The sequence below is a fragment of the Rattus norvegicus genome, chromosome 9 (genome assembly GCF_021556685.1).
Source record: "Rattus norvegicus strain SHRSP/BbbUtx chromosome 9, alternate assembly SHRSP_T2T, whole genome shotgun sequence".
Lineage (NCBI taxonomy): Eukaryota > Metazoa > Chordata > Mammalia > Rodentia > Muridae > Rattus > Rattus norvegicus.
Window position 1 is genome coordinate 123693940 of NC_141542.1, and position 23588 is coordinate 123717527.

The window sequence follows — 23588 nt, forward strand, 5'->3', positions numbered from 1 at the left end:
CCCTTGCTGAGTCTCTTTGTAATTAAGCGCTACAGAACGCTGTGTTCTAAGCTCTACATGCTGTCTCATGTAAAGCAAATATTAGTGTTCTTAGACCCCAGAAAAATAAAACCGCTGCCTGGGCACCCTCAGGCATTTCTTCTCATCCTGACACTAGATCCGGATCTGGCTTTAAAATAACCCTTTGCCTTTTGATTGCCTAGTGAGCTAGGGGCAGTTAACATGATTTTATCATTCCAAAAACAGTATTACTTGTTTACTCCAGGAAAATTAGAAAATACAGATGAGTAAAATTAAGACATATAGGGCTGGAGAGACGGCTCAGTGGTTAAGAGCACTGGCTGCACCTCCAAAGGATGCAGATGCAATTCTCCCATAACTCACACGATGGCTCACAGCTGTCTGTGGTTATAGTTCCAGGGCATCCACTACCTTCTGGTCTCTATGGGAAGCAGGCACACACATGGTACACAGGACATACATGCAGGCAAAGCATCTATATAGATACAATTAAAAAGTAAATGAATAAAACATTAAAACTTAAAATTATTAAGGTACAGATTTTCTTCTATCAAGCAACCTAACTGCTACCGACTGAAGAGAGTCATTAAGAGTTAAACACTTCTCATCCATACTCTGTTCATCTCTGCAACCTGAAGTTTCTTGTGCTACCATCTTCACAGAAGCGTATAGGCGGGACCTCCCTCTTTACAAATGTCACACCAAATGACTTTAACCTGCAACAAAAGTCTTTTATTTAAGAATGCATCCTGAGGATCGGGGTTGTAGCTAAACCAGTAAAGTGTGTATTGTGCAGGTATGAGGAGGACTTGGGTGTAGATGCCTGACTCCCACATATAAATCAGGAGCAATAGCAGCATCTATAACCCCAGCACAGCAGAGTAGAGTTGGTGGATCCTTATAACACACTGGTCCACCAACCAAGGCATTCTGTGAGCTCCAGGTTCAGTGAGAGACCTTGTCACACAAATAAATAGAACAAAATAAGGGTGGAGAATGAAGAGAACTGTCCAATATCAAGGACACACACACACACATGTACATGTGCATGCCCACACACAGGATGCATCAGAAAAACATTAGTAAATCAACACAAATGTGCCCACTACATCATTTTTAACAGTTGTATCATATTCTGTACATGATTGTATTTTGTCCATCCAACCCATTTCTGTCCTGGAAAATACTATACCATAATTTCCCCCATATAAATGGACCAGGGAGAACATTTTCACACTTGCTTTCCTTTAAGAGGTATTTTGTTCTCTCATATTTCTAAGGGTTTGATTATTGTTTACTTACAAACCAAATATAATGTAAAATCCTTTAATTTAATGGCACAGGCTCTTGACTCATTCTGTGGTCCTGTAAATGAGTAAGCCATTGTCAAACATACAGGCATGTTGGAACACGAGAAACAACTATATCCCCTTCAGTTTTTGTCCTGAGTTCCTGACTTCACATCTCACCCCATCTGGTTTTCCACCATACTGCGCTCCTGACTGCAAAGTCCTGCCCCCACTGTGTTTCCTGTAAGGAACTTTCATTTGAGCCTATCTTCTGAAAGTTTGATGTAGTCAATGCACACATGTGCATACACACACATGCACATGCACATATACATACACAGACACACATACATATACATACACACATGTACACATACACACACATTCATGTACACACATGCACATACACACACATACACATGCATACACAGAGAGGGGGAGACAGAGAGAGACAGAGAGACAGAGAGAGACAGAGAGACAGAGACAGAGGAAAACAGAGACAGAGACAGAAGAACTTACACATTTCAGCCCACAGTACCCTTTTCACCCCTCTTGCAGTCGTTTTTCCCAAGAGTGCACAGGTCCTTATGCCCTGACAACTCACCTGCCTTTTGGTGGAAGGAACCATCTTGACTATGAAAGCAAAAGAATCTAAAATAACATTCCTTAGACTTGGAGAATTTATCTAAAAATAACTATCAGTTAACTGTATTGCACATGTGCTAACTCCATGGGCTGCTCTCTTTGCTTGTAAAACCATGGTCAGCACACATGTTCTCTCAAGAACCTGATACTAAATATTTTGAGATTGGTCTGGGCTACCCTTTTTCAACTAAGCCACTGTCATGACAGTAGCCACAGGAAGGAAACATACCAGTAACTATGGCTGTCAGTGGTTAAATCTGCTTTCCAGAACATAGTGGAAATTGACTTAAAGACTACTGATTTCCAGCTCCTATGCTAAGATGGTTCAGTGTAGTGTTACTCACCTGTGTGACATTCAGATTCTAAGCCCATGCCCTTTTCACCAAAAGTGGGTTACTCCTGAGGCAGGCAATTAGTCTAAGGGCTAGAACTTCATGAGCATGCAGATAGTGGCCACTGCTACTAACCTGTCTGGAGGTCACACATCTGTAGCAGAATAAGAAGCCACAGAGAGTATAGAGTGCCAGGGTGGTAGAAGGTGTTGCTTCCTGTAGGGAGGTCCATGTGGATAAGTCTGACCCTTGCCACTGTCATGACAATCTCACAAAAGACCCTGAAGGCTGCAGAACTAGAGCTGTGCCCACACACAAGGTATGGCCCAGGCTCCTGGAAAAACTATCCATGAACAGTAACGTGAATAACTTAGAGTCTTTTCACTAAGCCAGAAGGTATTCATTCATTCATTCACATGGGCCTCGCTGTTTCCAGAGTTCCCCCAATAGAATAGAACTGTCCACAGAGCAAACATAGCACCGTCTTTCCTGTCATCAACAAGATAAACTTTCAGATAGAACTCCTCTAGTGAGCGCTCTGGAGTTAGGCAGCTTCCCACATCTCTGCAGACCTAACTCAGAGTTGTTGATAACCCTCACTCAGGTCTTCCTGAGGACGCTTATGTCTGTGAAAGAGCAATAGGGCCCTTGTCTCTTCAAGGTGATCTGTGGGCAGGAGAGAGCCTACATGGGGTGTCCAAAGACTTCACTTTGCATCCTAGCTGTCTAAGACGGGGCAAGTTGTCCAGTATTTCTGAACCTCAGTTTCCATATTTATGAATGATGGGTGTTATCCCTGCCTTGTGGAGTTGTGAGAATTGAGTAAGGCTCAGTGAAGGGAGACCTGGGAATCCTTGTGCCCTTATAGATTTCCCAGTGTCTAAACTCTTCACAGGGTTCAGCGTGGCTGCTTCCTTAGTGGACAAGTGTTTGAAAGTGAGATGAAAGTAAATACGCCCGTGCTCAGTTACAACGGCTCGCGTTTTAAAATATGCTACCAGATACATCACTTGATTTATCTTAAAATCATTTTCCAAAGCCCATCAGCAGTATGTAAGGCAGACAACCTCCTATTTTTAAATTCTGTATGATAGATGTAAGATCTCACAACCTCAGGCTGCAGAGGGACGCTGTAAGAGCATTTCATATAATTCATGATGTGGTGAAACTTTATAAAATTAAGGGCAAATTCCATAAAGGTGTCTAAAACCAGGTGAGCAGAGCTGAAATTGTTCTTTCTCCTTATCCTCTTTACAAAACGTCTAGGCTATAACACTGAACCCCGTGGGTTGTAGCATCCACCATTTCACATTGATCATCAGATACTTGCTGCTTACGCTTAAATCGTCTCTCTGTAGGTCACATGCCTTTTCTAGAAGAGTGCAAATGAATCCTCACAACATGGAGATACACAGGGAACTTTAAAATAGTCTACAGACTGTTTACATATTGGTCCGCCTGTACTGTGTTTTAAAAAATGTTGTGTACTGAGTCCACAGACCAACGCGGTAGGCATGGGGTATGTCCATATCACAGATTGTACACTAAGATGTCGAGCGTCACTCTGGGTCACGGACCAAGGAACTGCCTCCTAGGCATGAAGCAGGTGTTCCCACATGGATGGATTTCCTCTCCCTGCCTACACCACAGGCAGCCCCTCACCCAGTCCACCATGCGCCATGGCAGAAGGTCCAAAGATGGGGCCTAAGTTCAAACTCTTGCTTGTTTTGTTGTTGTTGTTGTTTTTTTTTAATTGAGAAAAATCTAGATTGAGAGATACCTAACTAATGAGTGGAAAGTATTTCTGCTGTGACAAACGTGTTCACAAAATCTATAGATGATAAAAATAAACACGCAACTTACCTATAAGCTGTTCAGATTTTGAGGTAAGTTTTGGTAGCTGAGTCGTTTTCTTCTCTGTTCTGCTGTGACCGAGTCACAGGCCGGTCCGTGCGGATAAAATGGAAACCGCTAAGTGCAGCAAAGAAACACATGTGCAAAGCAAATGGTTGTAAGTTTATTAGAATCATAAGTATATGCAGATAAATTAATTATCTCAAGTTCTCTGCCTGAAATTAATTAGTAGGTAATTAGCAAACACGGAGAAGTCTCATTGTATAAAAATAAATAAATAAATAAGTAAAACTCTGCCTCTGCCATGCAGAGGGAACCCCGGTTTTTAATGAAGAAACTATGATGAGTCACAAAATTAGCCCTCACTGTGCTGCAATGTCACAAAAGTTAATGAATTCTCTGACATTCAGAAGTGCGACGCAGCTACTTATACACTTATCTGAGCACAGTCGTGGCCCTGCGATCTTCTGATCGAAATGATAGGTGCCAAACATTGAAGAATGATTATTGTTTCCCACTGTCTCAGACACCTCCCTCTCAGGGCCGGAAGAGATCCTTCTCCGGGATGAGTGCATGGAAAGACTTTTAAGTTTCAGTTTTCAAAGTCAGAGTCTCTGAGCAAAGGTCCCCGTGCTTCCCTCAAATGCTGCGCCGAGGAAACGTTGTAATGAAACTGTGCAGAGAAACACCTGCTAATTCGCTGTCGCTTACCCGGGGGTTCTATTTAAATGTGTGCTGCTGTCATGATTTATTCTTACCTCACAGGATAATGAATCCAGGTTTTATTTCTGTTCTTCGCCAGACTTGTACAGCAGGCAAAGTGTTTGAAAATCAAAGGAAGAGAAGATACTGACTTGGATAATCTCTTCAGAGGTAAAAACGAAAACAAAAACAAAAACAAAACAAAAAGCAAACAAGCAAAAAGAGCAGCGGTAGCCAAGGCCCAGAAGCAGCTTTTGCTTTTTGCCGTGGACAATGTCTCACGTGTCTGGTGGGCTTCATCATTCCGGTAGGGAACGCTGCTAAGAACCTGACTGGTAAGAACCTGACTGGAAAGGCTCTTAGACTCATTCGTGGCATGCTACCCACCCCAGGTAACAAGTTCTGTTACTTCAAAGTCCCCTTCTTAGCTCTCTTATTTTTAAAGGTGAAAGGGCCTCAGTTATCTCTGCAGTCCTATTCCTGTCAGGAAAGATCCAGTCTTGTGGAAATCAGCATTTACAGTGTGCACTCTGTTTCTACGGCAGCCACTTAATGCAGCAAGGAAAGTCACTGTGGTTGACAACCCGGACAGCCGATAAATGTGCATTATTGGTAGGTCAGGCGGAAAGTTGCTGGGGAGAAAGCTTAACTTCTGAGATGAGATGTTTATTGGGTTCGAGAAAAGGAAAAGAAAAAAAAAAAGTCCTGTTTTTACTCAGGTGTTTCCTTCCCGTGACTTTCAATGCAGACAGAATGAGAGCGTGAGCACTGTGGTGTCTAGCTAAGGTCCTCCTTCAGATGTACTGATATTTAAATCTAGCCAGATATAACAATGATCATTTACAATCAAAATGCCATGTCTTTTGCCACTGTGGCCCTTAAATGGTAGGAGGCCCCAAAACATGGTAGGATATCTGTCGGTGAGTTTTCTGCTGAATTGGGAAGGAAATTAACACAACTGGAGAGGACGGTGATTTTTCCTCTGCTGTCTCATGATTGAGTTCTCTTAGGATAGAAAAGGGCCAGGCAGTCACTGAACACAGGGTTGTGGTGGCCAAGAGAAAAACTACTGTCTTTGGATGGGACAAAGCTCAGCCTGGGATTAGAAGAGCTGTAAGTTTCCGTCCTAGTCACAGAGAGAACGGGGTCTTTTCCTGAGAAAACAGAAACAGGGGCAATTCAGGTACTTGGCTCTCACTGTTCAGCTAGACATTTCTCAGAAGAATCTCTGCAATCTGACCAGAGCTAAGCCTTGCTCTAAATAAGTAATGGGTATTTTAGAAACCTCTCCAAATGTTCTCATCCATTGCACCAAGCCTTCATTCCATAAGCGGCATGTTTTGGAGCGACAGAAGAAACCTTAAAAAAGTGTTGGTGTTTTAATTCATATTTTGACACTTTTGAAATTTTCTGCAGAGAGTAATTATGTACATGTTCCTGTTAAAACAGATACACAGTTCTGTGCTTCATATAGTAAAAGTAGTAATGAGGATCATCCTGACCAAAATAGAAAATATCTCTAGCAAGAGGCATTTGCATAGTGGGAAAGATGAGTCTCTTGCAGCTTTCTCAGTGCCGCCTTCTTCTTCTCCTCCTCTTTCCTCTTCCTACTCTTCCTCTTCTTCCCCTTCCTCTTCCTCCTCTTCCTCTTCTTCCTCTTTCCCCTCTTCCTCTTCTTCCCCTTCCTCCTCTTCCTCTTCCTCCTCTTCCTCTTCCTCTTCCTCTTCTTCCCCTTCCTCTTCCTCCTCTTCCTCTTCTTCCTCTTCCTCTTTCCCCTCTTCCTCCTCTTCCTCTTCCTCCTCTTCCTCTTCCTCTTCCTCTTCTTCCTCTTCCTCTTTCCCCTCTTCCTCCTCTTCCTCCTCTTCCTCTTCCTCCTCTTCCTCCTCTTCCTCTTCCTCCTCTTCCTCCTCTTCCTCTTCTTCCTCTTCCTACTCTTCCTCTTCCTCTTCTTCCTCTTCCTACTCTTCCTCTTCCTCTTCTTCCTCTTCCTCTTCCTCTTCTTCCTCTTCCTCTTCCTCTTCTTCCTCTTCCTCTTCTTCCTCCTCCACTTCCCCTTCTTCTTCCTCCCCTTCTTCCTCTTCCTCCTCTTCCTCTTCCTCCTCCTACTCTTGCTCTTCCTCTTCCTTTTCCTCCTCTTCTTCCTTTCTCTTCATCCTCCTCCTCTTCTTCTTTTCTGTACCATTTGTAAGAAGTTTATACCCAGATGGTTTTTTTCTTTCCTACACCCATTGAACTCTCTAACTCAACCCTGTTCATTTCCCCTCAGGAGTGGTCTACGGTGCTTTTGGACATCAGTGTCATAGGATATATGGGGAACCTTTGTCTTGTGCAAAACACACAGTTGTGTGGGGACCTTGGGGAAATGCATCCTGGTGCCTATTCTACTGCAGGATCATGTACTAGCCATACAGGCTACCTCATTGCTCAGATGACACGCCCTGTATCCAGTCAGGCTTGTTCATTACAATTCAGTTCCTGTGTTTTCTAACTGATGTGAGACCAAATAGTAGAACAAAGTGTTACTACCACGTGGTTAAGAAATTGCTTAACACCCTCTTGTTGCTAAGCCTATGAGCTTCATTCACAATTCATCTGTTATTTTATCTTGGTGTGTAGATTTGAATCAATGCCTTCTTATTCATTAGTAGTTTTGGGGGGTTGTTCGTGTTTGAGAAAAATGAATTATGTTCTTATTTAATCTGTGAAGGGAAGTTATAAACTCTGGAATGTTTCCTAAGTTGTGTATTATGTGTAGACACATCTTCCTATTTTCATATCACAAATGTGTTTTCAAATTCCAACGGTGACCACCTTCCCAAAGCATTTTATTTGCATTAAGTATGATTGTTACCCTATTATGGCTCTTTCCAAAAACCTGTTTTATTGTTCGCTATAGTTTTTAAAGATTTGTATAATTTGAAGCATCCAAACAATACTATATAAAAATGAACGTGGTGACAGAATATAAATTACTTTCTAATAACACACATTCACTGAAAAAATGGAAGGTCATTTTACAAGGATATCTGTGTGTAAAACTGATGGGTGATTTCCAGAGTGGCATGGTCCTCTTTCTCTACATCCTCACCAGCATTTACTGTCACCTGGGTTTTTGATCTTAGTCATTCTGACTGGTGTGAGGTGGAATCTCGGGGTTGTTTTGATTTGCATTTCCCTGAAGACTAAGAATGTTGAACATTTCTTTGAGTGCTTCTCAGCCATTCAGTACTCCTCCGTTGAAAATTCTTTGTTTAGCTCTGCACACCATTTTTACTAGGATTATTTGATACTCTGGAGTCTAACTTCTTAAGTTCTTTGTATATTTTGGATATTATCCCTCTATCAGATGTAGGATTGGTAAAGATCTTTTCCCAATCTGTTGGTTGCTGTTTTGTCCTATTGACAGTGTCTTTTGCCTTACAGAAGCTTTGCAATTTTTTTTTTTTTTAGTGTACAGGATTTTTTTTTTATTAACTTGAGTATTTCTTATATACATTTCGAGTGTTATTCCCTTTCCCGGTATCCGGGCAAACATCCCCCTCCCCCCTCCCCTTCCTTATGGGTGTTCCCCTCCCAACCCTCCCCCCATTGCCGCCCTCCCCCCACCAGTCTAGTTCACTGGGGGTTCAGTCTTAGCAGGACCCAGGGCTTCCCCTTCCACTGGTGCTCTTACTAGGATATTCATTGCTACCTATGAGGTCAGAGCCCAGGGTCAGTCCATGTATAGTCTTTAGGTAGTGGCTTAGTCCCTGGAAGCTCTGGTTGCTTGGCATTGTTGTTCATATGGGGTCTCGAGCCCCTTCAAGCTCTTCCAGTTCTTTCTCTGATTCCTTCAACGGGGGTCCTATTCTCAGTTCAGTGGTTTGCTGCTGGCATTCGCCTCTGTATTTGCTGTATTCTGGCTGTGTCTCTCAGGAGCGATCTACATCTGGCTCCTGTCGGTCTGCACTTCTTTGCAGAAGCTTTGCAATTTTATGAGGTTTCATTTGTCAATTCTTGATCTTAGAGCACAAGCCATTGCTGTTCTGCTCAGGAAATGTTTTCCTGTGCCCATGTGTTCCAGGCTTTTCCCCACTTTCTCTTCTGTTAGTTTCAGTGTATCTGGTTTGATGTGGAGGTCTTTGATCCACTTGGACTGAGCTTTCTTTGTATAGGGAGATAAGAATGTATCAATTTGCATTCTTCTACATGCTGATGTCCAGTTCAACCAGCACCATTTGTTGAAAATGCTAGGTCTTTTCCCATTGGATAGTTTTAGCTCCTTTGTCAAAGATCAAGTGACCATAGGTATTTGGATCTTCAATTCTATTCCATTCATTTACCTGCCTGTCTCTGTACCAATAACAGACAGTTTTTATCACTATTGTTCTGTAATACAGCTTGAAGTCAGGTTTGGTGATTCCCCCAGAAGTTCTTTTATTGTTGAGAATAGTTTTCACTATCCTGGGATTTTTGCTATTCCAAATGAATTTTCAAATTGCTCTTTCTAATTCTATGAAGAATTGAGTTGGAATTTTGATGATGATTGCATTGAATCTGTAGATTGCTTTTGGCAAGATGACCATTTTTACAATATTAATCTTGCCACTCTATGAGCATGGGAGATCTTTCCATCTTCTGTCTTCTATTTCTTTCTTCAGAGACTTGAAATTCTTGTCATACATTTCACTTGTTAGAGACACACCAAGGTATTTTATATTATTTATGGCTATTGTGAAGGGTGTCATTTCCCTAATTTCTTTCTCAGCCTGTTTATCCTTTAATTAGAGGAAGGCTACTCATTTGTTCGAGTTAATTTTATAACCAGCCACTTTGCTGAAGTTGTTTATCTGCTGTAGGAGTTCTCGAGTGGAATTTTTGGAGTCATTTAAGTATACTATCATATCATCTACAAATAATATTTTGACTTTGTTCTTTCCAATTTATATCCCCTGGCCCTCCTTTTGTTGTCTGATTGCTCAGGATAGGAATTCGAGTACTATATTGAATAAGTAGGGAGAGAGTGGGCAGCCTTGTCTAGTCCCTAATTTTAGTGGGATTGCTTCAAGTTTCTCTCCATTTAGTTTGATGTTGGCTATTGGTTTGCTGTATATTGCTTTTACTATGTATAGGTGTGGGCCTTGAATTCCTGATCTTTCCAAGACTTTTCACATGAAGAAGGGGTGTTGAATTTTGTCACATGCTTTCTTAGCATCTAATGAAATGATCCTCAGAAAATTGGACATAGTACTACCTGAAGACCCAGCTATACTATTCCTGGGCATACAACCAAAGAGGCTCCAACACATAACAAGGACACAAGCTCCACTAAGTTCATAACAGCCTTATTTATAATGCCCAGAAGATGGAAAGAACCCAGATGTCCTTCAATAGTAGAATGGTGCATTTACATAATGGAGTACTACTCAGCTATTAAAAACAATGACTTTCTTAGGCAAAAATGATGGAACTAGAAAATATCCTGAGTGAGGTAACCCAGTCACAAAAGAACATACATGATATGTACTCAATCATAAATGGATATTACCCTAAAATGGAATACCTAATGAAAAATTCATAGATCATAGGAAGCCCAAGAAAAAAGAAGACCAAAATGTAGATGCTTCATTCCTTCTTAGAAGGGAGAACAAAATACTCATGGGAGGAAATACAGGGACAAAGAGCAGATCAGGGACTGAAGAAAAGGTCCTCCAGAGACTGCCCCACCTGGGAATCCATCCCATATGCAGACACCAAAGCCAGTCACTATTGCTGATGCCAAGAAGTTCTTGCTGACAGGAGCCAGATATGGGTGTCTGCTGAGAGGCTCTGCCAGAGCCCTACTGATACAGATGAGGATGGTTGCAGGTAACCATTGGAATGAACAAAGGGACTCCAATGGAGGAGTTAAAGATAAGACTGAAGGAACTGAAGGGGTTTGCAACACCAGAGGTAGAACAACAATATCAAACAACCAGATCCTGCCAGAGCTCCCAGGGACTAAACAACCAACCAAAGAGTACCATGGAGGGACCCATGACTCCAGCCGCATATGTAGCAGAGGATGGCATTGTCCGGTATCAATAGAAGGAAAAGCCCTTGGTCCTGTGAAGGCTTATTTCCCCAATGTAGGGTAATGCCAGGCTATCGAGGTTAGAGTGGATGGGTGGGAGTGCAAGCATCCTCATAGAAGCAGGGAGAGGGGGAAGGGAGTATCGGAGAGGGGGAAAAGATGATAACATTTGAAATGTAAAGACATACAATATCCAAGAAAAGTAAAAATCAAAAATAAAAACTGATGAGTGATAAGGGAAAATCTGTTTCACCAGTCTGTACCAAGTGCTACACCAAAAGCAGGGTAAGAGACAATGCTTCTTTGTGCCACCTTAAGTAGAACATGGGCATGCAGGTGATGGTCACAATGTGTCCCTTCTTCAGGGTAGAGTTGGGTATCTGGGACTTTTCACTGGGATTGTACCTTTGCCCATTGAATGATCCACACAGGGCAAAAGATCCTTCTGCAGAGGCTGAGCAGAGCTCTTTCAGTATGTGACACTCATGTCAACTTGCTTGGGCATGCTTGTCCTTTTATCTCCAAGAGGGAGAGCTACTACAACATGGCTCCCCAGTACCTCAGACCCGCCAGGGTCTCCACATGGCATCATGCTTGAGATCCTTTTGGAATTTGGGGAATTTTAGCTAATAATTTTGTGTCTAGGTCATTTGCAATCAGGATGTGCCTAGCTCTCATTTTGCTAATCCAGTGGTTTTAAAATTGAAACATAAATGTTGACGATAAATCACCCATAAGTTACCTTTTGATAGGAAAACGCAAGGGTTTAGGCTGACATTGAGATTTAACATTTATCCAGGATCTAGGGAAATTGAACAAAGTTTCTTGTTTCACAACTATTGTGTTTTGTGAAGGGCCTTCTCGTTTCCCTTCGAGAGTGTCTTCCTCATATTGATGTGAAGCTCCGTGCATAAGTGTGAGTCCCATTGTTGAATAGATTCATCGCAGTTCTCTTCCCCAGTTTGGCATCTGCCAAACTTTATTGAACTCATAATTGGACCTTGTGACAAATTCAGATTTCATTTGTCAACATCATTCATCATTTCTGGGCTTCATCCTTTCCGTGCCTTTAAAATGGCTGGCCTGTTGTTCCATGTTCATCAACTTATTTTCACTTTTTGAAAGCCTTCTGTGTTCATATCACGACTTAGCTCTTGAATGCAGCTTGAGCTGATCTCCTCTACAGTATCAAACAATAATCAGAATCCATCTTTTCCAGGAATCACAGTTGATTAAATAATTTTGAGTAAGGTGTCCATCATCTCCTCTTCTGCACTGAGCTGTCATTTGTTGTAAATCTAGTGACCACTGTTATGTTGATTTGCTTCTGAACTCTGCTTTGGTCAATTGGCTTATTTGCAGGATTTTGGCAATACCACACTCTCTTAATTACCTCAGCTTCATATAACCAGTTCAACCACCTAAATAGTATCCATTCAATTTTGTTTCCTTCTATTTGATTTTCCTTACTACACTGGGCATGGTAGCATGATAGCAAGGCTGAAGTTAGCCTGGGATAAATAGAGAGATCCTATATGGTGTGTGTGTTGGGGGGGGTGAAATTTTAGCTTAAACACATACACACACACACACACACACACACACACCTCACACACAGTTTAATTGGGTCTGAGGTAATCCTGTCATCTAGTGGTCTGAGGTAATCCTGTCATCTAGTTGCAGCTGAATTGGCATCTTCCAATTCATGAACCTGGTATAGTCTTCAGTTTAATTAGAATTTCTCTGATAATTTTGAGTGGAATGAGGCAGTTTTCTTGGGCTAGCACCTCCACTATAGTGCTGAGTAGATGTAAGGGTCAGTAAACATCTTTGTCTCATTTTTTTAATTAATTAATTTACTTTACATCCCAATGGCAGCTTCACCTCCCAGTCTCTCCCTATCCCCTCTATTCCCCATCCTCCAGATAATCTCAGAAAGGAACATTGTTATAAGTTAATAAGTTTAAAAAATTATTATTACCCTATATAATATAATGCAGTTTACTGAGACCTTTAGCAGAGTGAGAAAACTGCTACATTTCCAGGTTACTTAGTGTCTAATTTTTATAAGCAGGTATTTAATTCTATCAACTAATCGTCCTAGTTCTAATAGGATGCTTATGACTGTTCTCCTTTATTCTTGAAGTGTAAACTTTTATTGCAGTGATCCTTATGGAAATTCATGGCTTGACTCTAACAGTATTTGTAAGTATGGAAAAGTGTGCTAATTATACTGGTACCATCCAATGAGTTCAAAGTAAGTACCCTTCATATACTAGTACCCAGCTGATCAAGAGAACCAATAATCAGACAGATCTTGCTTCTTCACATGCTTCCAAGGTATGTGAATTTCTGTTGTTATGATTAAGTTAAAAAAGGCCAGACTCCAACCAGCACAGTTCAGATTTCCCTTACACAGGGGACTTAACGTTGAGAGAGTAGACAGAGTGCAATCACAAACCACCATTCGTGTCCCAGATTGCACCATAAGCTGTGGCCAGACCATCACTTCTTGGGTGTCACTCCAACAGCAAAGTGCATAATTGTACTTCCCTCCCCTCCCACAGTGCTAGACCCATGCAGCTTATTACAGCTTTTGCTTCTTCAGAAAGATACCCAGTCAACAGAAGTGGTAGTTCTTAACTATCAACTCTAACAAATCTTGGGGATAAGATGGGCAATTCCAGAAATACTGACCCTTGTTACTGACCAGTAGGATGGAGATACCCCTCACTAGGCAATGCTGGCCAAGAAATGGGACAAAAACTGTTGTAAGTAACAGTAACATTGCTTACACAGAGCTGGCAGGAAGAGAATTGTTGAGGTTTTATGTAAAATTGGTAAAGACCTGGAAGACAAAATCATTGCTCTTTTTTATTGATAACTAAGTCCAGCCTGCATGTTTTAAAATACACTGTGAGTTTTGCAACTCCACATTGCTGAATGATGAGAACTACCTACATTTTATCAAAGACTTTTTCAAATATATTCAAGGAAAAATCTGATTATAATTTTCTCTCTTGTGCTGTCACGATGTTTTGATGTTTTAAATCTGATAACTTCACAAACGTGATGGGAAATAGTCATTTGTTTTTCCATTCTTATAAAGGGTTTGTGAAAAAATGTATGATGTGTGCTTTTTAACCATTCAGGATATTTCCCCAGAAAAGCTATCTGAGCCTAGAGATTTTTTTATTAGTAGACTACACATTGCTGAATTAATTGCTAGTTAATTTCTTCAATAGATTTATGGTTTAAAATTCTTGTATGCTATCTGTTTAGGGGGGATCTGTCTTTTCACTTTATAGAAGGAATGAAAAGGTAGAGTAACCTGCCCAGAATTTTAATATGCTTTTCAATAATGAAGCACCTCTTTAGGCAGCTTGAAAATCATCAATAGTCTTACCCACCCATGGGCTTTACCTGACACAATACCAATGTGTCAGGCACAATGTGTGGTAGTGGCATGCTATTATGGAGGTAACCAACTGTGTTCTGACTGGATCTGAGACTTACTTCACTATAGGAAGCTCATAACTGGTTCTGTGAGCTTGGCCAAAATCCATGGCTTGCGGATGTCATGGGACCTAGGGGTCAACCTATTGCTTCTGTTTCTACTGAATGGGCATGTTCTCAGGCTGACTTCCAAATTGTGTGTTTACACCTGAAGACTGGTCACAGGCACTTCTCTTAGCAGTGAACAGCACCTTTGTGTTTAATCAAGGTACTGGTACTAAACAACTATTGAGAGCAAGAGCTCAACCCTTATTAGGACATTATATTGTTCTTTTATAATGTTCTTTATAATGGTCAGTGAACTGTATGGAAGAAAAGGTAAGAGAGAGAGCAACAGGGAGGTGGGACAGCCAACTTTTGCATGAGTTGTAGGGATCAAACTCAAGTCCCCATGCTTTGATGGCAAGTACTTTACCGACTGAGGTATCTACTCATGTACTTTTCTCTTATTATTCATGTGTATATATGCACTGTATATAAGAACATACATTTAGTCATATATATGGTGGCACGCATGTTTGCGATTACACATGCAGACATGTTATCTTAGTTAAAGTTTCTATTACTGTTAAGAGATACCATGACCAAGGCAGCTCTTACAAATGGACAACATTTAATTGGGGCTGGCTTATAGTTTCAGAGACTTAGAACATTGTCATCATGGTGGGAAGCATGACGACATACAGGCTGACTTGGTCCTGAAGAAAGAGCCAAGAGTTCTGCATCTTAACCCAAAGGCAGCCAGGAGGATCTCTCTCTGTACTGGGTGGAGCTTGAACATAGGACCTCAAAGCCTACCACACAGTGACAAACTTCCTCCAACAAGGCCAGACCTCCTAATAGTGCCACCTCCCAGGAGCCAAGCATATTCAAACCACATTACTTGTGGAGGCCCTAGGTCAAGATCAGGAGTCTTTTACCACTCTCTGAGACAGAGTCTCTCGATTGAGCCCAGAGTTCATGATGGAAATAGTCTCGCTAGCCAGCTTGTTCCAGAGCCCATCTTCCTGTCATACTTTCTAAGTATTTAAGTAATTTAAGGTGAGTTCAAACATCAAATGTGTCGGCATTGTGTCGGTTATGTGGATCCAGACCTCATGTCCTGCTTGCAGCTTGTGCAGGGACTGCTGTGCCACGGTCCCAGATCATCACTTCCTCCTTTCCAACGTTCCTTTAGTCAACACCCTTCCTATTATAAAGATGTGTCTGTGCCATATCTTTTTCCTGTCTGAGAACAGTTTCCCACTTCTTTTTATGTATCTTTTTCCGAACAATGTATTTTCATTATGTTTTCCTTGTAGAGTTGTAGGCCTGTGTCCATTCTGCCACAGGGCATGGCTGCTCCAGGAGGCAGAGCGCACAGAGTTAGACCGCATTTACCCCACACTGCCAGGGCGGGTGCTGAGCTGTAGGGCAGCACCGAGACACTGCTCTAGGTAGGAAAGTGCAGTCTGAAATGTGAGGAAGCTGGAACTGTTAGCGGTCCCTAGACCTGCAAGGAGGCCTGGGCTTTGGGGTTCTCGGACTCTTGGACACCCAGGCCCCACTGGGAGTCACATTGGCGAGTCCCACTTGGCTTGGTGGATGCAGGCTTGGTGGTGGCTGTAGCTGGGAGCACAGAGAGGCCTTCTACAGGAGATTAGACTGCAGCGTCATAGCCAAAGGTCTTTTCCATGGCTCCCCATTGTGGTGCTTGGTGAAAAGAGATGGTCTGTGGTTCCAGAATGTTTGTTGTCATGGCAGAACATGGATGCGTAAAACCATATCCCACTTTTCAGTGTGGGCCTGAGATTAGATACCTTTTGTAGGGAGGAATGTCTGGGAAGGGAAACTTATTAGCTAAGCCCTCCAGGCCTCTAGGTAGGTCATTAGCATGGAGAATTCTGTCTTGAGACTATGTGACCACAGGTCACATCTCTTTTATGTGACAAGCATGACATATGTTCTAAGTCAGGAGTCTGACAGGGAGCCGGGAGTCATCTAAACCTCAAGTGTGTGCCCGCTGCGTCTCCAGGTCTTGATCTGCTCTACCTTACCCAAATTCCTGGCATGGTTTATAACCCACATTTCCTCATCTCCAGTCCCCCCTTCATCCCTTTCCCCCTCCCACTCCCCTCCTCCCCCCAGATTCTTCTTAACTCCCTAGTCCCCCAACTTTATTTTCTTCTCTTTCTCGCTCAAAACAAAGAATGAAATCCAAAGCACTCTAAGCGATATGAACCCTGCTGAACATTGTCAGTCACAGGCATTGCAGCTGGGTAAGACAGTTTAATTGCTCCTTCCCTTTCCTGGTAGCTTAGATAATAATTTTTACTGCCATAGCCCAGTAGGCCAGAAGAGAGAGACTCACATCTGGTCACAGACACCTTGAATTATCAGAGTCCTGTGCTGAAATATGCAGTGTTTTCAGCACTAGGGGCCCACTCTCAGCTCCTGAGAGGCAACCAAAGGCTACATCCTTAGTCCATGTTGTTGACTTGGTCTACACTGACCAACCATTCAAAAGGAGGTCTCTCATGCTTGATACTAGGATTTGTTTTTAGTCTCTGTTTTTTTGGGGGAAACATTGCCAGCACAATTGGTATAACTTCCTATAACACACACACACACACACACACACACACACACACACACAAACACATACACACAAGCACACACACACAAACACACACACACAAGTATATACACACAAGCACATACACACAAGCACACACACACACAAGTATATACACACAAGCACATACACACAAGCACACACACACACACACACTTACATATGTCACTATGACTTTAGGTGGATATAAAACAGTAATAAAGACACCTCCCCGAGGCTCCTTGGTGTCCTTCCTCTGTTGTCACTTCCATCCTGCCTCCCCAGTTGGAACCCCCATCTCCGTTTGTTCCATTTCTTACTTCATATCACCCAATATTCCCCCTCTCAAGCCTGCCCCACTCTTGTTTAGGTTCCCTTTATATTTTCTTGGTTTCTATGGTTACGCATCACTCTGTGTTTGCTCCCGAGGATTTGGAGCTCAGAGCTGCAGTTGAGAGAGAACATTCAGCATTTGTGATTCTGGGTCTGAGCCACCTCCCTCAAGATAACACAACCTCTTCGAGGTCCATCCATCTCCCAAAAACGTCATGACTCCACTGTTCTTTTCAGCTGAACAGTATTCTACTGTGCTGATGTAGTGTGTTTTCATTATCCATTCGTGTATTGAAGGGTTTAGGTTACTTCCAATTCCCTGGCCATTATAAATATGGCAGCTACAAGCATGACTGAGCAAAGGTCTGTGGAGGAGGATGGTGGGAGAATAGCAAGGAATGGGCATAGGGTACATTTATTTTTCACTTCATGAATATTCTGCTTAGTGATTTCCAGAGTGGCTGAACTAATTACATTCTCAGTGACCATGAACAAGAATCTTTAACTAACATTAAAGGGTCAAATTGCAAGGAACTTAATTCTGAACATTAACTCCTAAAATTGTGAATGGCTTTCCTAGATTTTTGTGTTTCTTGGATGCACCTTTAAAGAGGCTAACATGACAGCTCTCACATCCAGTGAATAGTAAAGGAGATTAAGGGGACCACTACACACGGCTACAAGTGGTAGGTGATGCCCCTAATGTCATCAAACGGTAAAATGTATAAAAAAATGTCTAGACACACTACCACTACTACTACTACTACTACTACTACTACTACTACTAATAATAATAATAATAATAATAATAATAATAATAATGAAGAACTGATATGCCATTCCAATATCTATAGAGGTCCTTTAAAGGAACCTGAGGAGTGGATTACACCATAAATCAATTAAAGTTTTCTATACCACATTCTGTCCAATAGATAGGGAATATGCCTTCTTCACGACAGCACACAGAGCTTTAGATAAAACTGAGCACATTATAGGACATAAAACAAGTGATAATAAATATTAAAATCAAAATAGGTCCATGTATCTCATCAGTACATTAATACTAGACACCAACAGTATTAATAATCTCTGAAAATGTTCTTTATATACTTTAAAACTGAACAGTATACTTCAGAATGAAGAGTAAGTCATTGAAAAATTCAAGGGGAGATGTCAATTCCTGTGGTAAAGTGGAAATGAAAGAAGAATCTAACAATATCTGAGACGCAGACAAGACAGTTCGAATAGGAAAGCTTCAGTTATGTAAGCTCAGACATTAAAACATAAAACCCTGAGAGAAACAACCTAATGATGTACCTCCAAGCTCTAAAAAAATTAATGAAGACGTTAAAGCCAAATGCAGAAAGTCCCAAAATAAATAATAAATAAATATCAGAGCTCAATGGATAATACATAGAGTCACCCAGACAGACAGTTTGATCTTTGAAAAGATTAACAAAGTTGCCCAACCTGTAGCCAAACTAACCAAGTGAAAAAGAAAGCAGATTCAATTTAATCAAATTAGAAGCAGAACGTGAGTCGCTAGACTCCCATGAAAGTCAATAGATCAGGGAGTGTTTTTGCAAATTTATATGATATTATAGAAAAACATTTATGCTTCTAAGTATGCACAGCATACCAAATTCAAGCTAAAAAAGATCTATGCAACCTAAATAGGTTCACAAAATGAAAGCAACTGAAGCAGAAGTTAAAGGTCTTTTCACAAAGAGAAGTCTAGGACCAGGTATGTTTGTGAGTGGGTTCTACCCAACTTTCAAGGAAGGGCACCAGCACCTCTCAAAGCTTTCCACAAAACAAAATGACTGATCAAACTCATTCTAGGAGCCCTGTAGAACCCAGACTCCACAAAACAATAACGGTGAAAATCAAATACTGCATACCTTTCCCCAGTAAATACAGATGTAAATTTTTCAACGAGATACTTGTAAACCGATTAGAGATAACTGAGCTCAAACATCATGACCAAGGTGTTTACAGTCCAGAGATCCAAATATTGGTTCAATATATGCAAATCAATAGATATATTTTACTGTATGGAGACCCAAAAACAAAAATGTCACAGTTTTCGTGCAGGAAAGCCAAAAGACAAAGTTGAATAGGTCTTACTGATGAAAATCTTGAAGGAACTATTAGAAGGAACATACCTGAATGTAATAAAAGCAATATGTGACAAACTTGTAGCCACTATTATACCAAATAATGAAAGGCTGAAACCAAATCGGGCATGAGACAGAGGTCTCACTCTCTGCCTTATTCCTCATTAAAAACTTAACTCTTAGGTAGGAAAGCAAGAGGAAGATGTGAAATGGACAAATGCTAAAATGGAGGAAGTTAAACATGAGAAAAGACTCCACTCAAAGCCCTTCTGGCTCTGACTATGGCTTCCACTAAAGTAACAGGTTACAGAATCAATGCATTAAAAACCAAGAGCTTTAATGTGTACCAACTACAACCAATTTGCTGAAAAAGAAACCAGAAAAAAAATATTCCATTCACAACAGCCTTAAAAGCAAAATCTGTAAGTAAACCTCACAGAGGCTGTAAAGAGCTCTATACAAAGTATCCTTTAAGAAGGACCCTCCATGCTCCTGGATTAGAAGAATAGAATTAATAATCTAAAAATGACTCTTCTATCAAAATCAGAGTATATGTACATTATTGCCCCTCAAGTTTCAAATGACATTCTTTACAGAACTAAAGAAATAAATAAATAAAATAAAATAAAAAATAGGAACCCTAAATTCACATGGAATCACGACCATCAATAGCCAAAGGAGATCTTTAAAAAAAAAAAAGATGTGTTTAGAGATTTATTTAATTTTATTCTACATATGGTGTGGTTTGCCCACATGTGTGTCTATGCACCACATGTGTACCTGGTACACAAAGAGGGCAGAAGTCAGACTCTCTGGTACTGTAGTTTCAAGCAATTGCCATCTTTCTTCTGTGTACTAGGCATGAAACTTGGGTCCTCTGGAAGAGCAGTCAATCACCAACTGCTTATCTTAACCACTGAGCAACATCGCTAATCTCCAAAGCAATTCTAAGCACAGTGAACACACCTTAAAGTATCACATTACTTGAGCTCAAACTATACTACAGAGCCACAGTGACCAAAGGAATAAACAAGGATGGATGCAGGAAACAACCATGTGGCCCAGTGGGACCAGAGACACAGAGATTAATTTATGAAAATATGGACACATAATTTTTGATAAATGAGCAAGCCAACACATTCACTAGAGAATGTCTTTATCAACAAATAGTCTGGATGTGCATCCACAGGGAAAGGGCAATAGTCTTGTTTGTGTTGGATGTGTAATCATGTGCACACATAGGGTCTTGCCTGGGCTGGATGTGCAACCACAGAGGAAATTAGATTCATGTTTCTCACCCTGCACAGAAATCATTTCTAACTTGGTTAGACAACTTACTCTAAAACCAAAACACATGAAACCTGTTGAATGAAAACATCTCAGGACTTAGGTGAGGGCAGAGAATTTTTGGGTAGAATTCTAGAAGCATAGGAATTCGCCTCATTTTGATTGACAAATGGAGTTAAACTGGGGCTTCATAGCAAATTAGGCTGTTAGGAGTGAGCAGGCAGCCTGCAGAATGGGAGGAACCCTTGCTAACTGTACTCCAGAAAGGATGTTAATATCAAGACTATTTAGAGAACTACAAAAATAAAACAAGGTAAAAAGAAAAACACTGCCAATTAATAAATTGGTCATTCACCTGGATAGACATAGTTTTTAAGGGGAAAAAAACTATAAATGGCCAATAAATATTTTAGAAAGTATCCAACATCCCCATCCATTCCTTGAATGGAAATTAAAACTACCTTAAGTTTTTAATCTCACCCTAGTCAGAACGATTATTATCAAGAAAATAAACCAGTAGACTAGTGCGGCTACTGTGAAAATCAGTAAGGGGGCTTCTCAAAAGGGGGAAGATTGTTCAGTTGGCACGTGACCATGAGAACTAGAGTTCAGAGCCCCAAAACCCAAATAAAGCAAGGTGCAATAGTATCTACAGTCCTAGGATGCTTACAGAGAGAAGGGCTGGGAAGAGAGAGGACTCTTCAGATGCACATGGGTCAGCCAACATGCCTCATGCGTTGTTGACAGGATACTTGTCTCAAACAAGGAAAAAAGTGAGTGTGGAATCCCAGTAAACTTCACAGCCAGCAGTGAGACAGTCCACAGAGAAGCAAGGATGAGGCTTGGTTCAGCAGAACTTAGACTAGACTCTGAGGGATTTGTGTTTTACATGTGTAAACACAGTAAATCCTTAGGTGGGAGGACATATTCTCCTGGCAATTATCATAGCAAAGGACAAGATATTACTACATCATCCACAAGAATGGGTTCTCTTTGCTGAGAAACCCTGGATGAGGGTCTAGAGAGGAAGTGTTTGTAATAAACAAAATGATAAACTCTTTTGCAAAAAGGACATGAGACCTCTTTCATAGGACAGTTCCATTGACTGAGAAACAATGCTCAGGATGATTCTGGGGGGTTCTGGTGAGGGCTCGCTCTGCAGAAGAGCAAATTCTGGTTTCTCTGGTACTTTCTGTAAGTATGTGGGCCTCTCGCCCTCTACAGATGAGGACCAACCCTCAAGGACCTCATCTGACCTCCACAGGCATGTCCTGCACATGTGCAACCACACGCATACAAGAACTATGCACACATGCACACAGACACCTATACACTGGGAAAGACATATTACAGGTGGTAACTCCAACTCAGAAAGACAAATGTTCTCTCATGTTCTCAAATGATTGAACTTGTTCTATTATATTTGAGTATAGTGGAAATGGTGGGCCTGTGAGATTAGCAAGATAGAGAAAGGCTAAAGAATCAAACCCCATGAAATATGTGTGAAAGTCACATGTGGAAGCCTATTACTTTTAAAGCTATTTTTACAAAACACTTGGGAAAAATAAATTATCCTGGATATGCTGGTAAATAGGGGTGTCCTGTACCAAATTATGCTCGTGTCTGCTCATTGCTGCTTTTTTCCAGGCCGAGGCTCATGTTTGGAATCTTGATGTGCTTGCTGTGGGTATCTGTGTTGCTTTAGCTTGGCAGCCAGCTCTTCTTCCCTAACAGTAGCTCCCCAGCCTTCTAAGGGTTCCAGGATCCCCCGCCGTGCACTCTACACTCATGGCATTGCATTCTCATCGTGTTTAAGACCATCACCAACACGTTCATCTTGCGTTTGGATAGCTCACAGTAAAAATGACATACAAACCTAACTCCCACTCATACCGTGGAGCAGAGCAACCTACATCTGCTATCTGCCACCCGTACACTGAATTCTAAGAGATTTGTCAAGGCTTGGAGACCTCAAGACTTTGTCTTACTGGGGCTGAGGACAAAAATGACTCCTGCCGATGCTTTGCACTAAGAAGTGGGTTGTTCACTTTACGTATGACATTTAAGAAGTGTGGAAGTCATCCTTTGAGTTTCACAAGAAAACAGATGTATGAACCCCAACAATACAGGAACATGTAAGAACCTGAGAGTATAGAGAAGTCTTTGAAAATACCAATAAGCCAAGCAGTAAACACAACCCAGTGTTTACCTCTATAAACATAAAATCTCAGATCAAAGACCTCGGACAGCTCTTATTATTCAGAACACTGTGCCTGGCCTTTGAAAAACATCCAGAAATCTATGAGACAAGAAGGAAACATAGTATAAATTCACAAGGCGATTATCAGAACCAGTCTCAAATACATAGTAGGGATTTTCACGTTGTGGATAGTTATATAACCAAGGTATGCTAAGGCCTCTCTTGAGCGAGCTCATATAGAGTAGTAATGTAAGCTTAAAAAAATGGAAACTACTTTTAAAAAAAGAATTAATGGGTAAAGCTAAGAATCAAAGAACTGAGAGAGAAGTGAAATAAGGCTTTGTCAGCAGACTAGACAGGTTGAAGAGTGGATTTTCAGAAACTTCAGAGGACTTCCAAAAATGAAAAATCAAAGAAATTAAATAGAGGGAAGCTGTTATGGAACTGTGAGACATTTTAAAGGGTGTGATCAGAATACCAGTGGGGGTAAAAAGAAAAATGAAAAGAAACAGAAAAAAGTATTTGAAATGATAGCTGAAAAAAATTCCAGAATTAGTGGAAATTTCCAAAGCAGACATGGAGGAAATGGGAAGAATACAAGTGCATAGTAAATACCCAAATTCCAATACCTAGACTTTATCTCATGT

The 23588-nt window shown here is 41.1% G+C and overlaps 1 protein-coding gene across 3 annotated transcripts in view; it reads left to right on the top strand.

The window, feature by feature from the left end:
* L3mbtl4 (L3MBTL histone methyl-lysine binding protein 4) overlaps positions 1-23588 on the top strand; it is a 533749-nt gene that overhangs the window by 400892 nt on the left and 109269 nt on the right. For all 3 annotated transcript variants that reach the window (XM_087564391.1, XM_087564392.1, NM_001433416.1), the window contains 1 exon segment: positions 4944-5014. In XM_087564391.1, the coding sequence (XP_087420517.1) occupies positions 4944-5014 (71 nt within the window).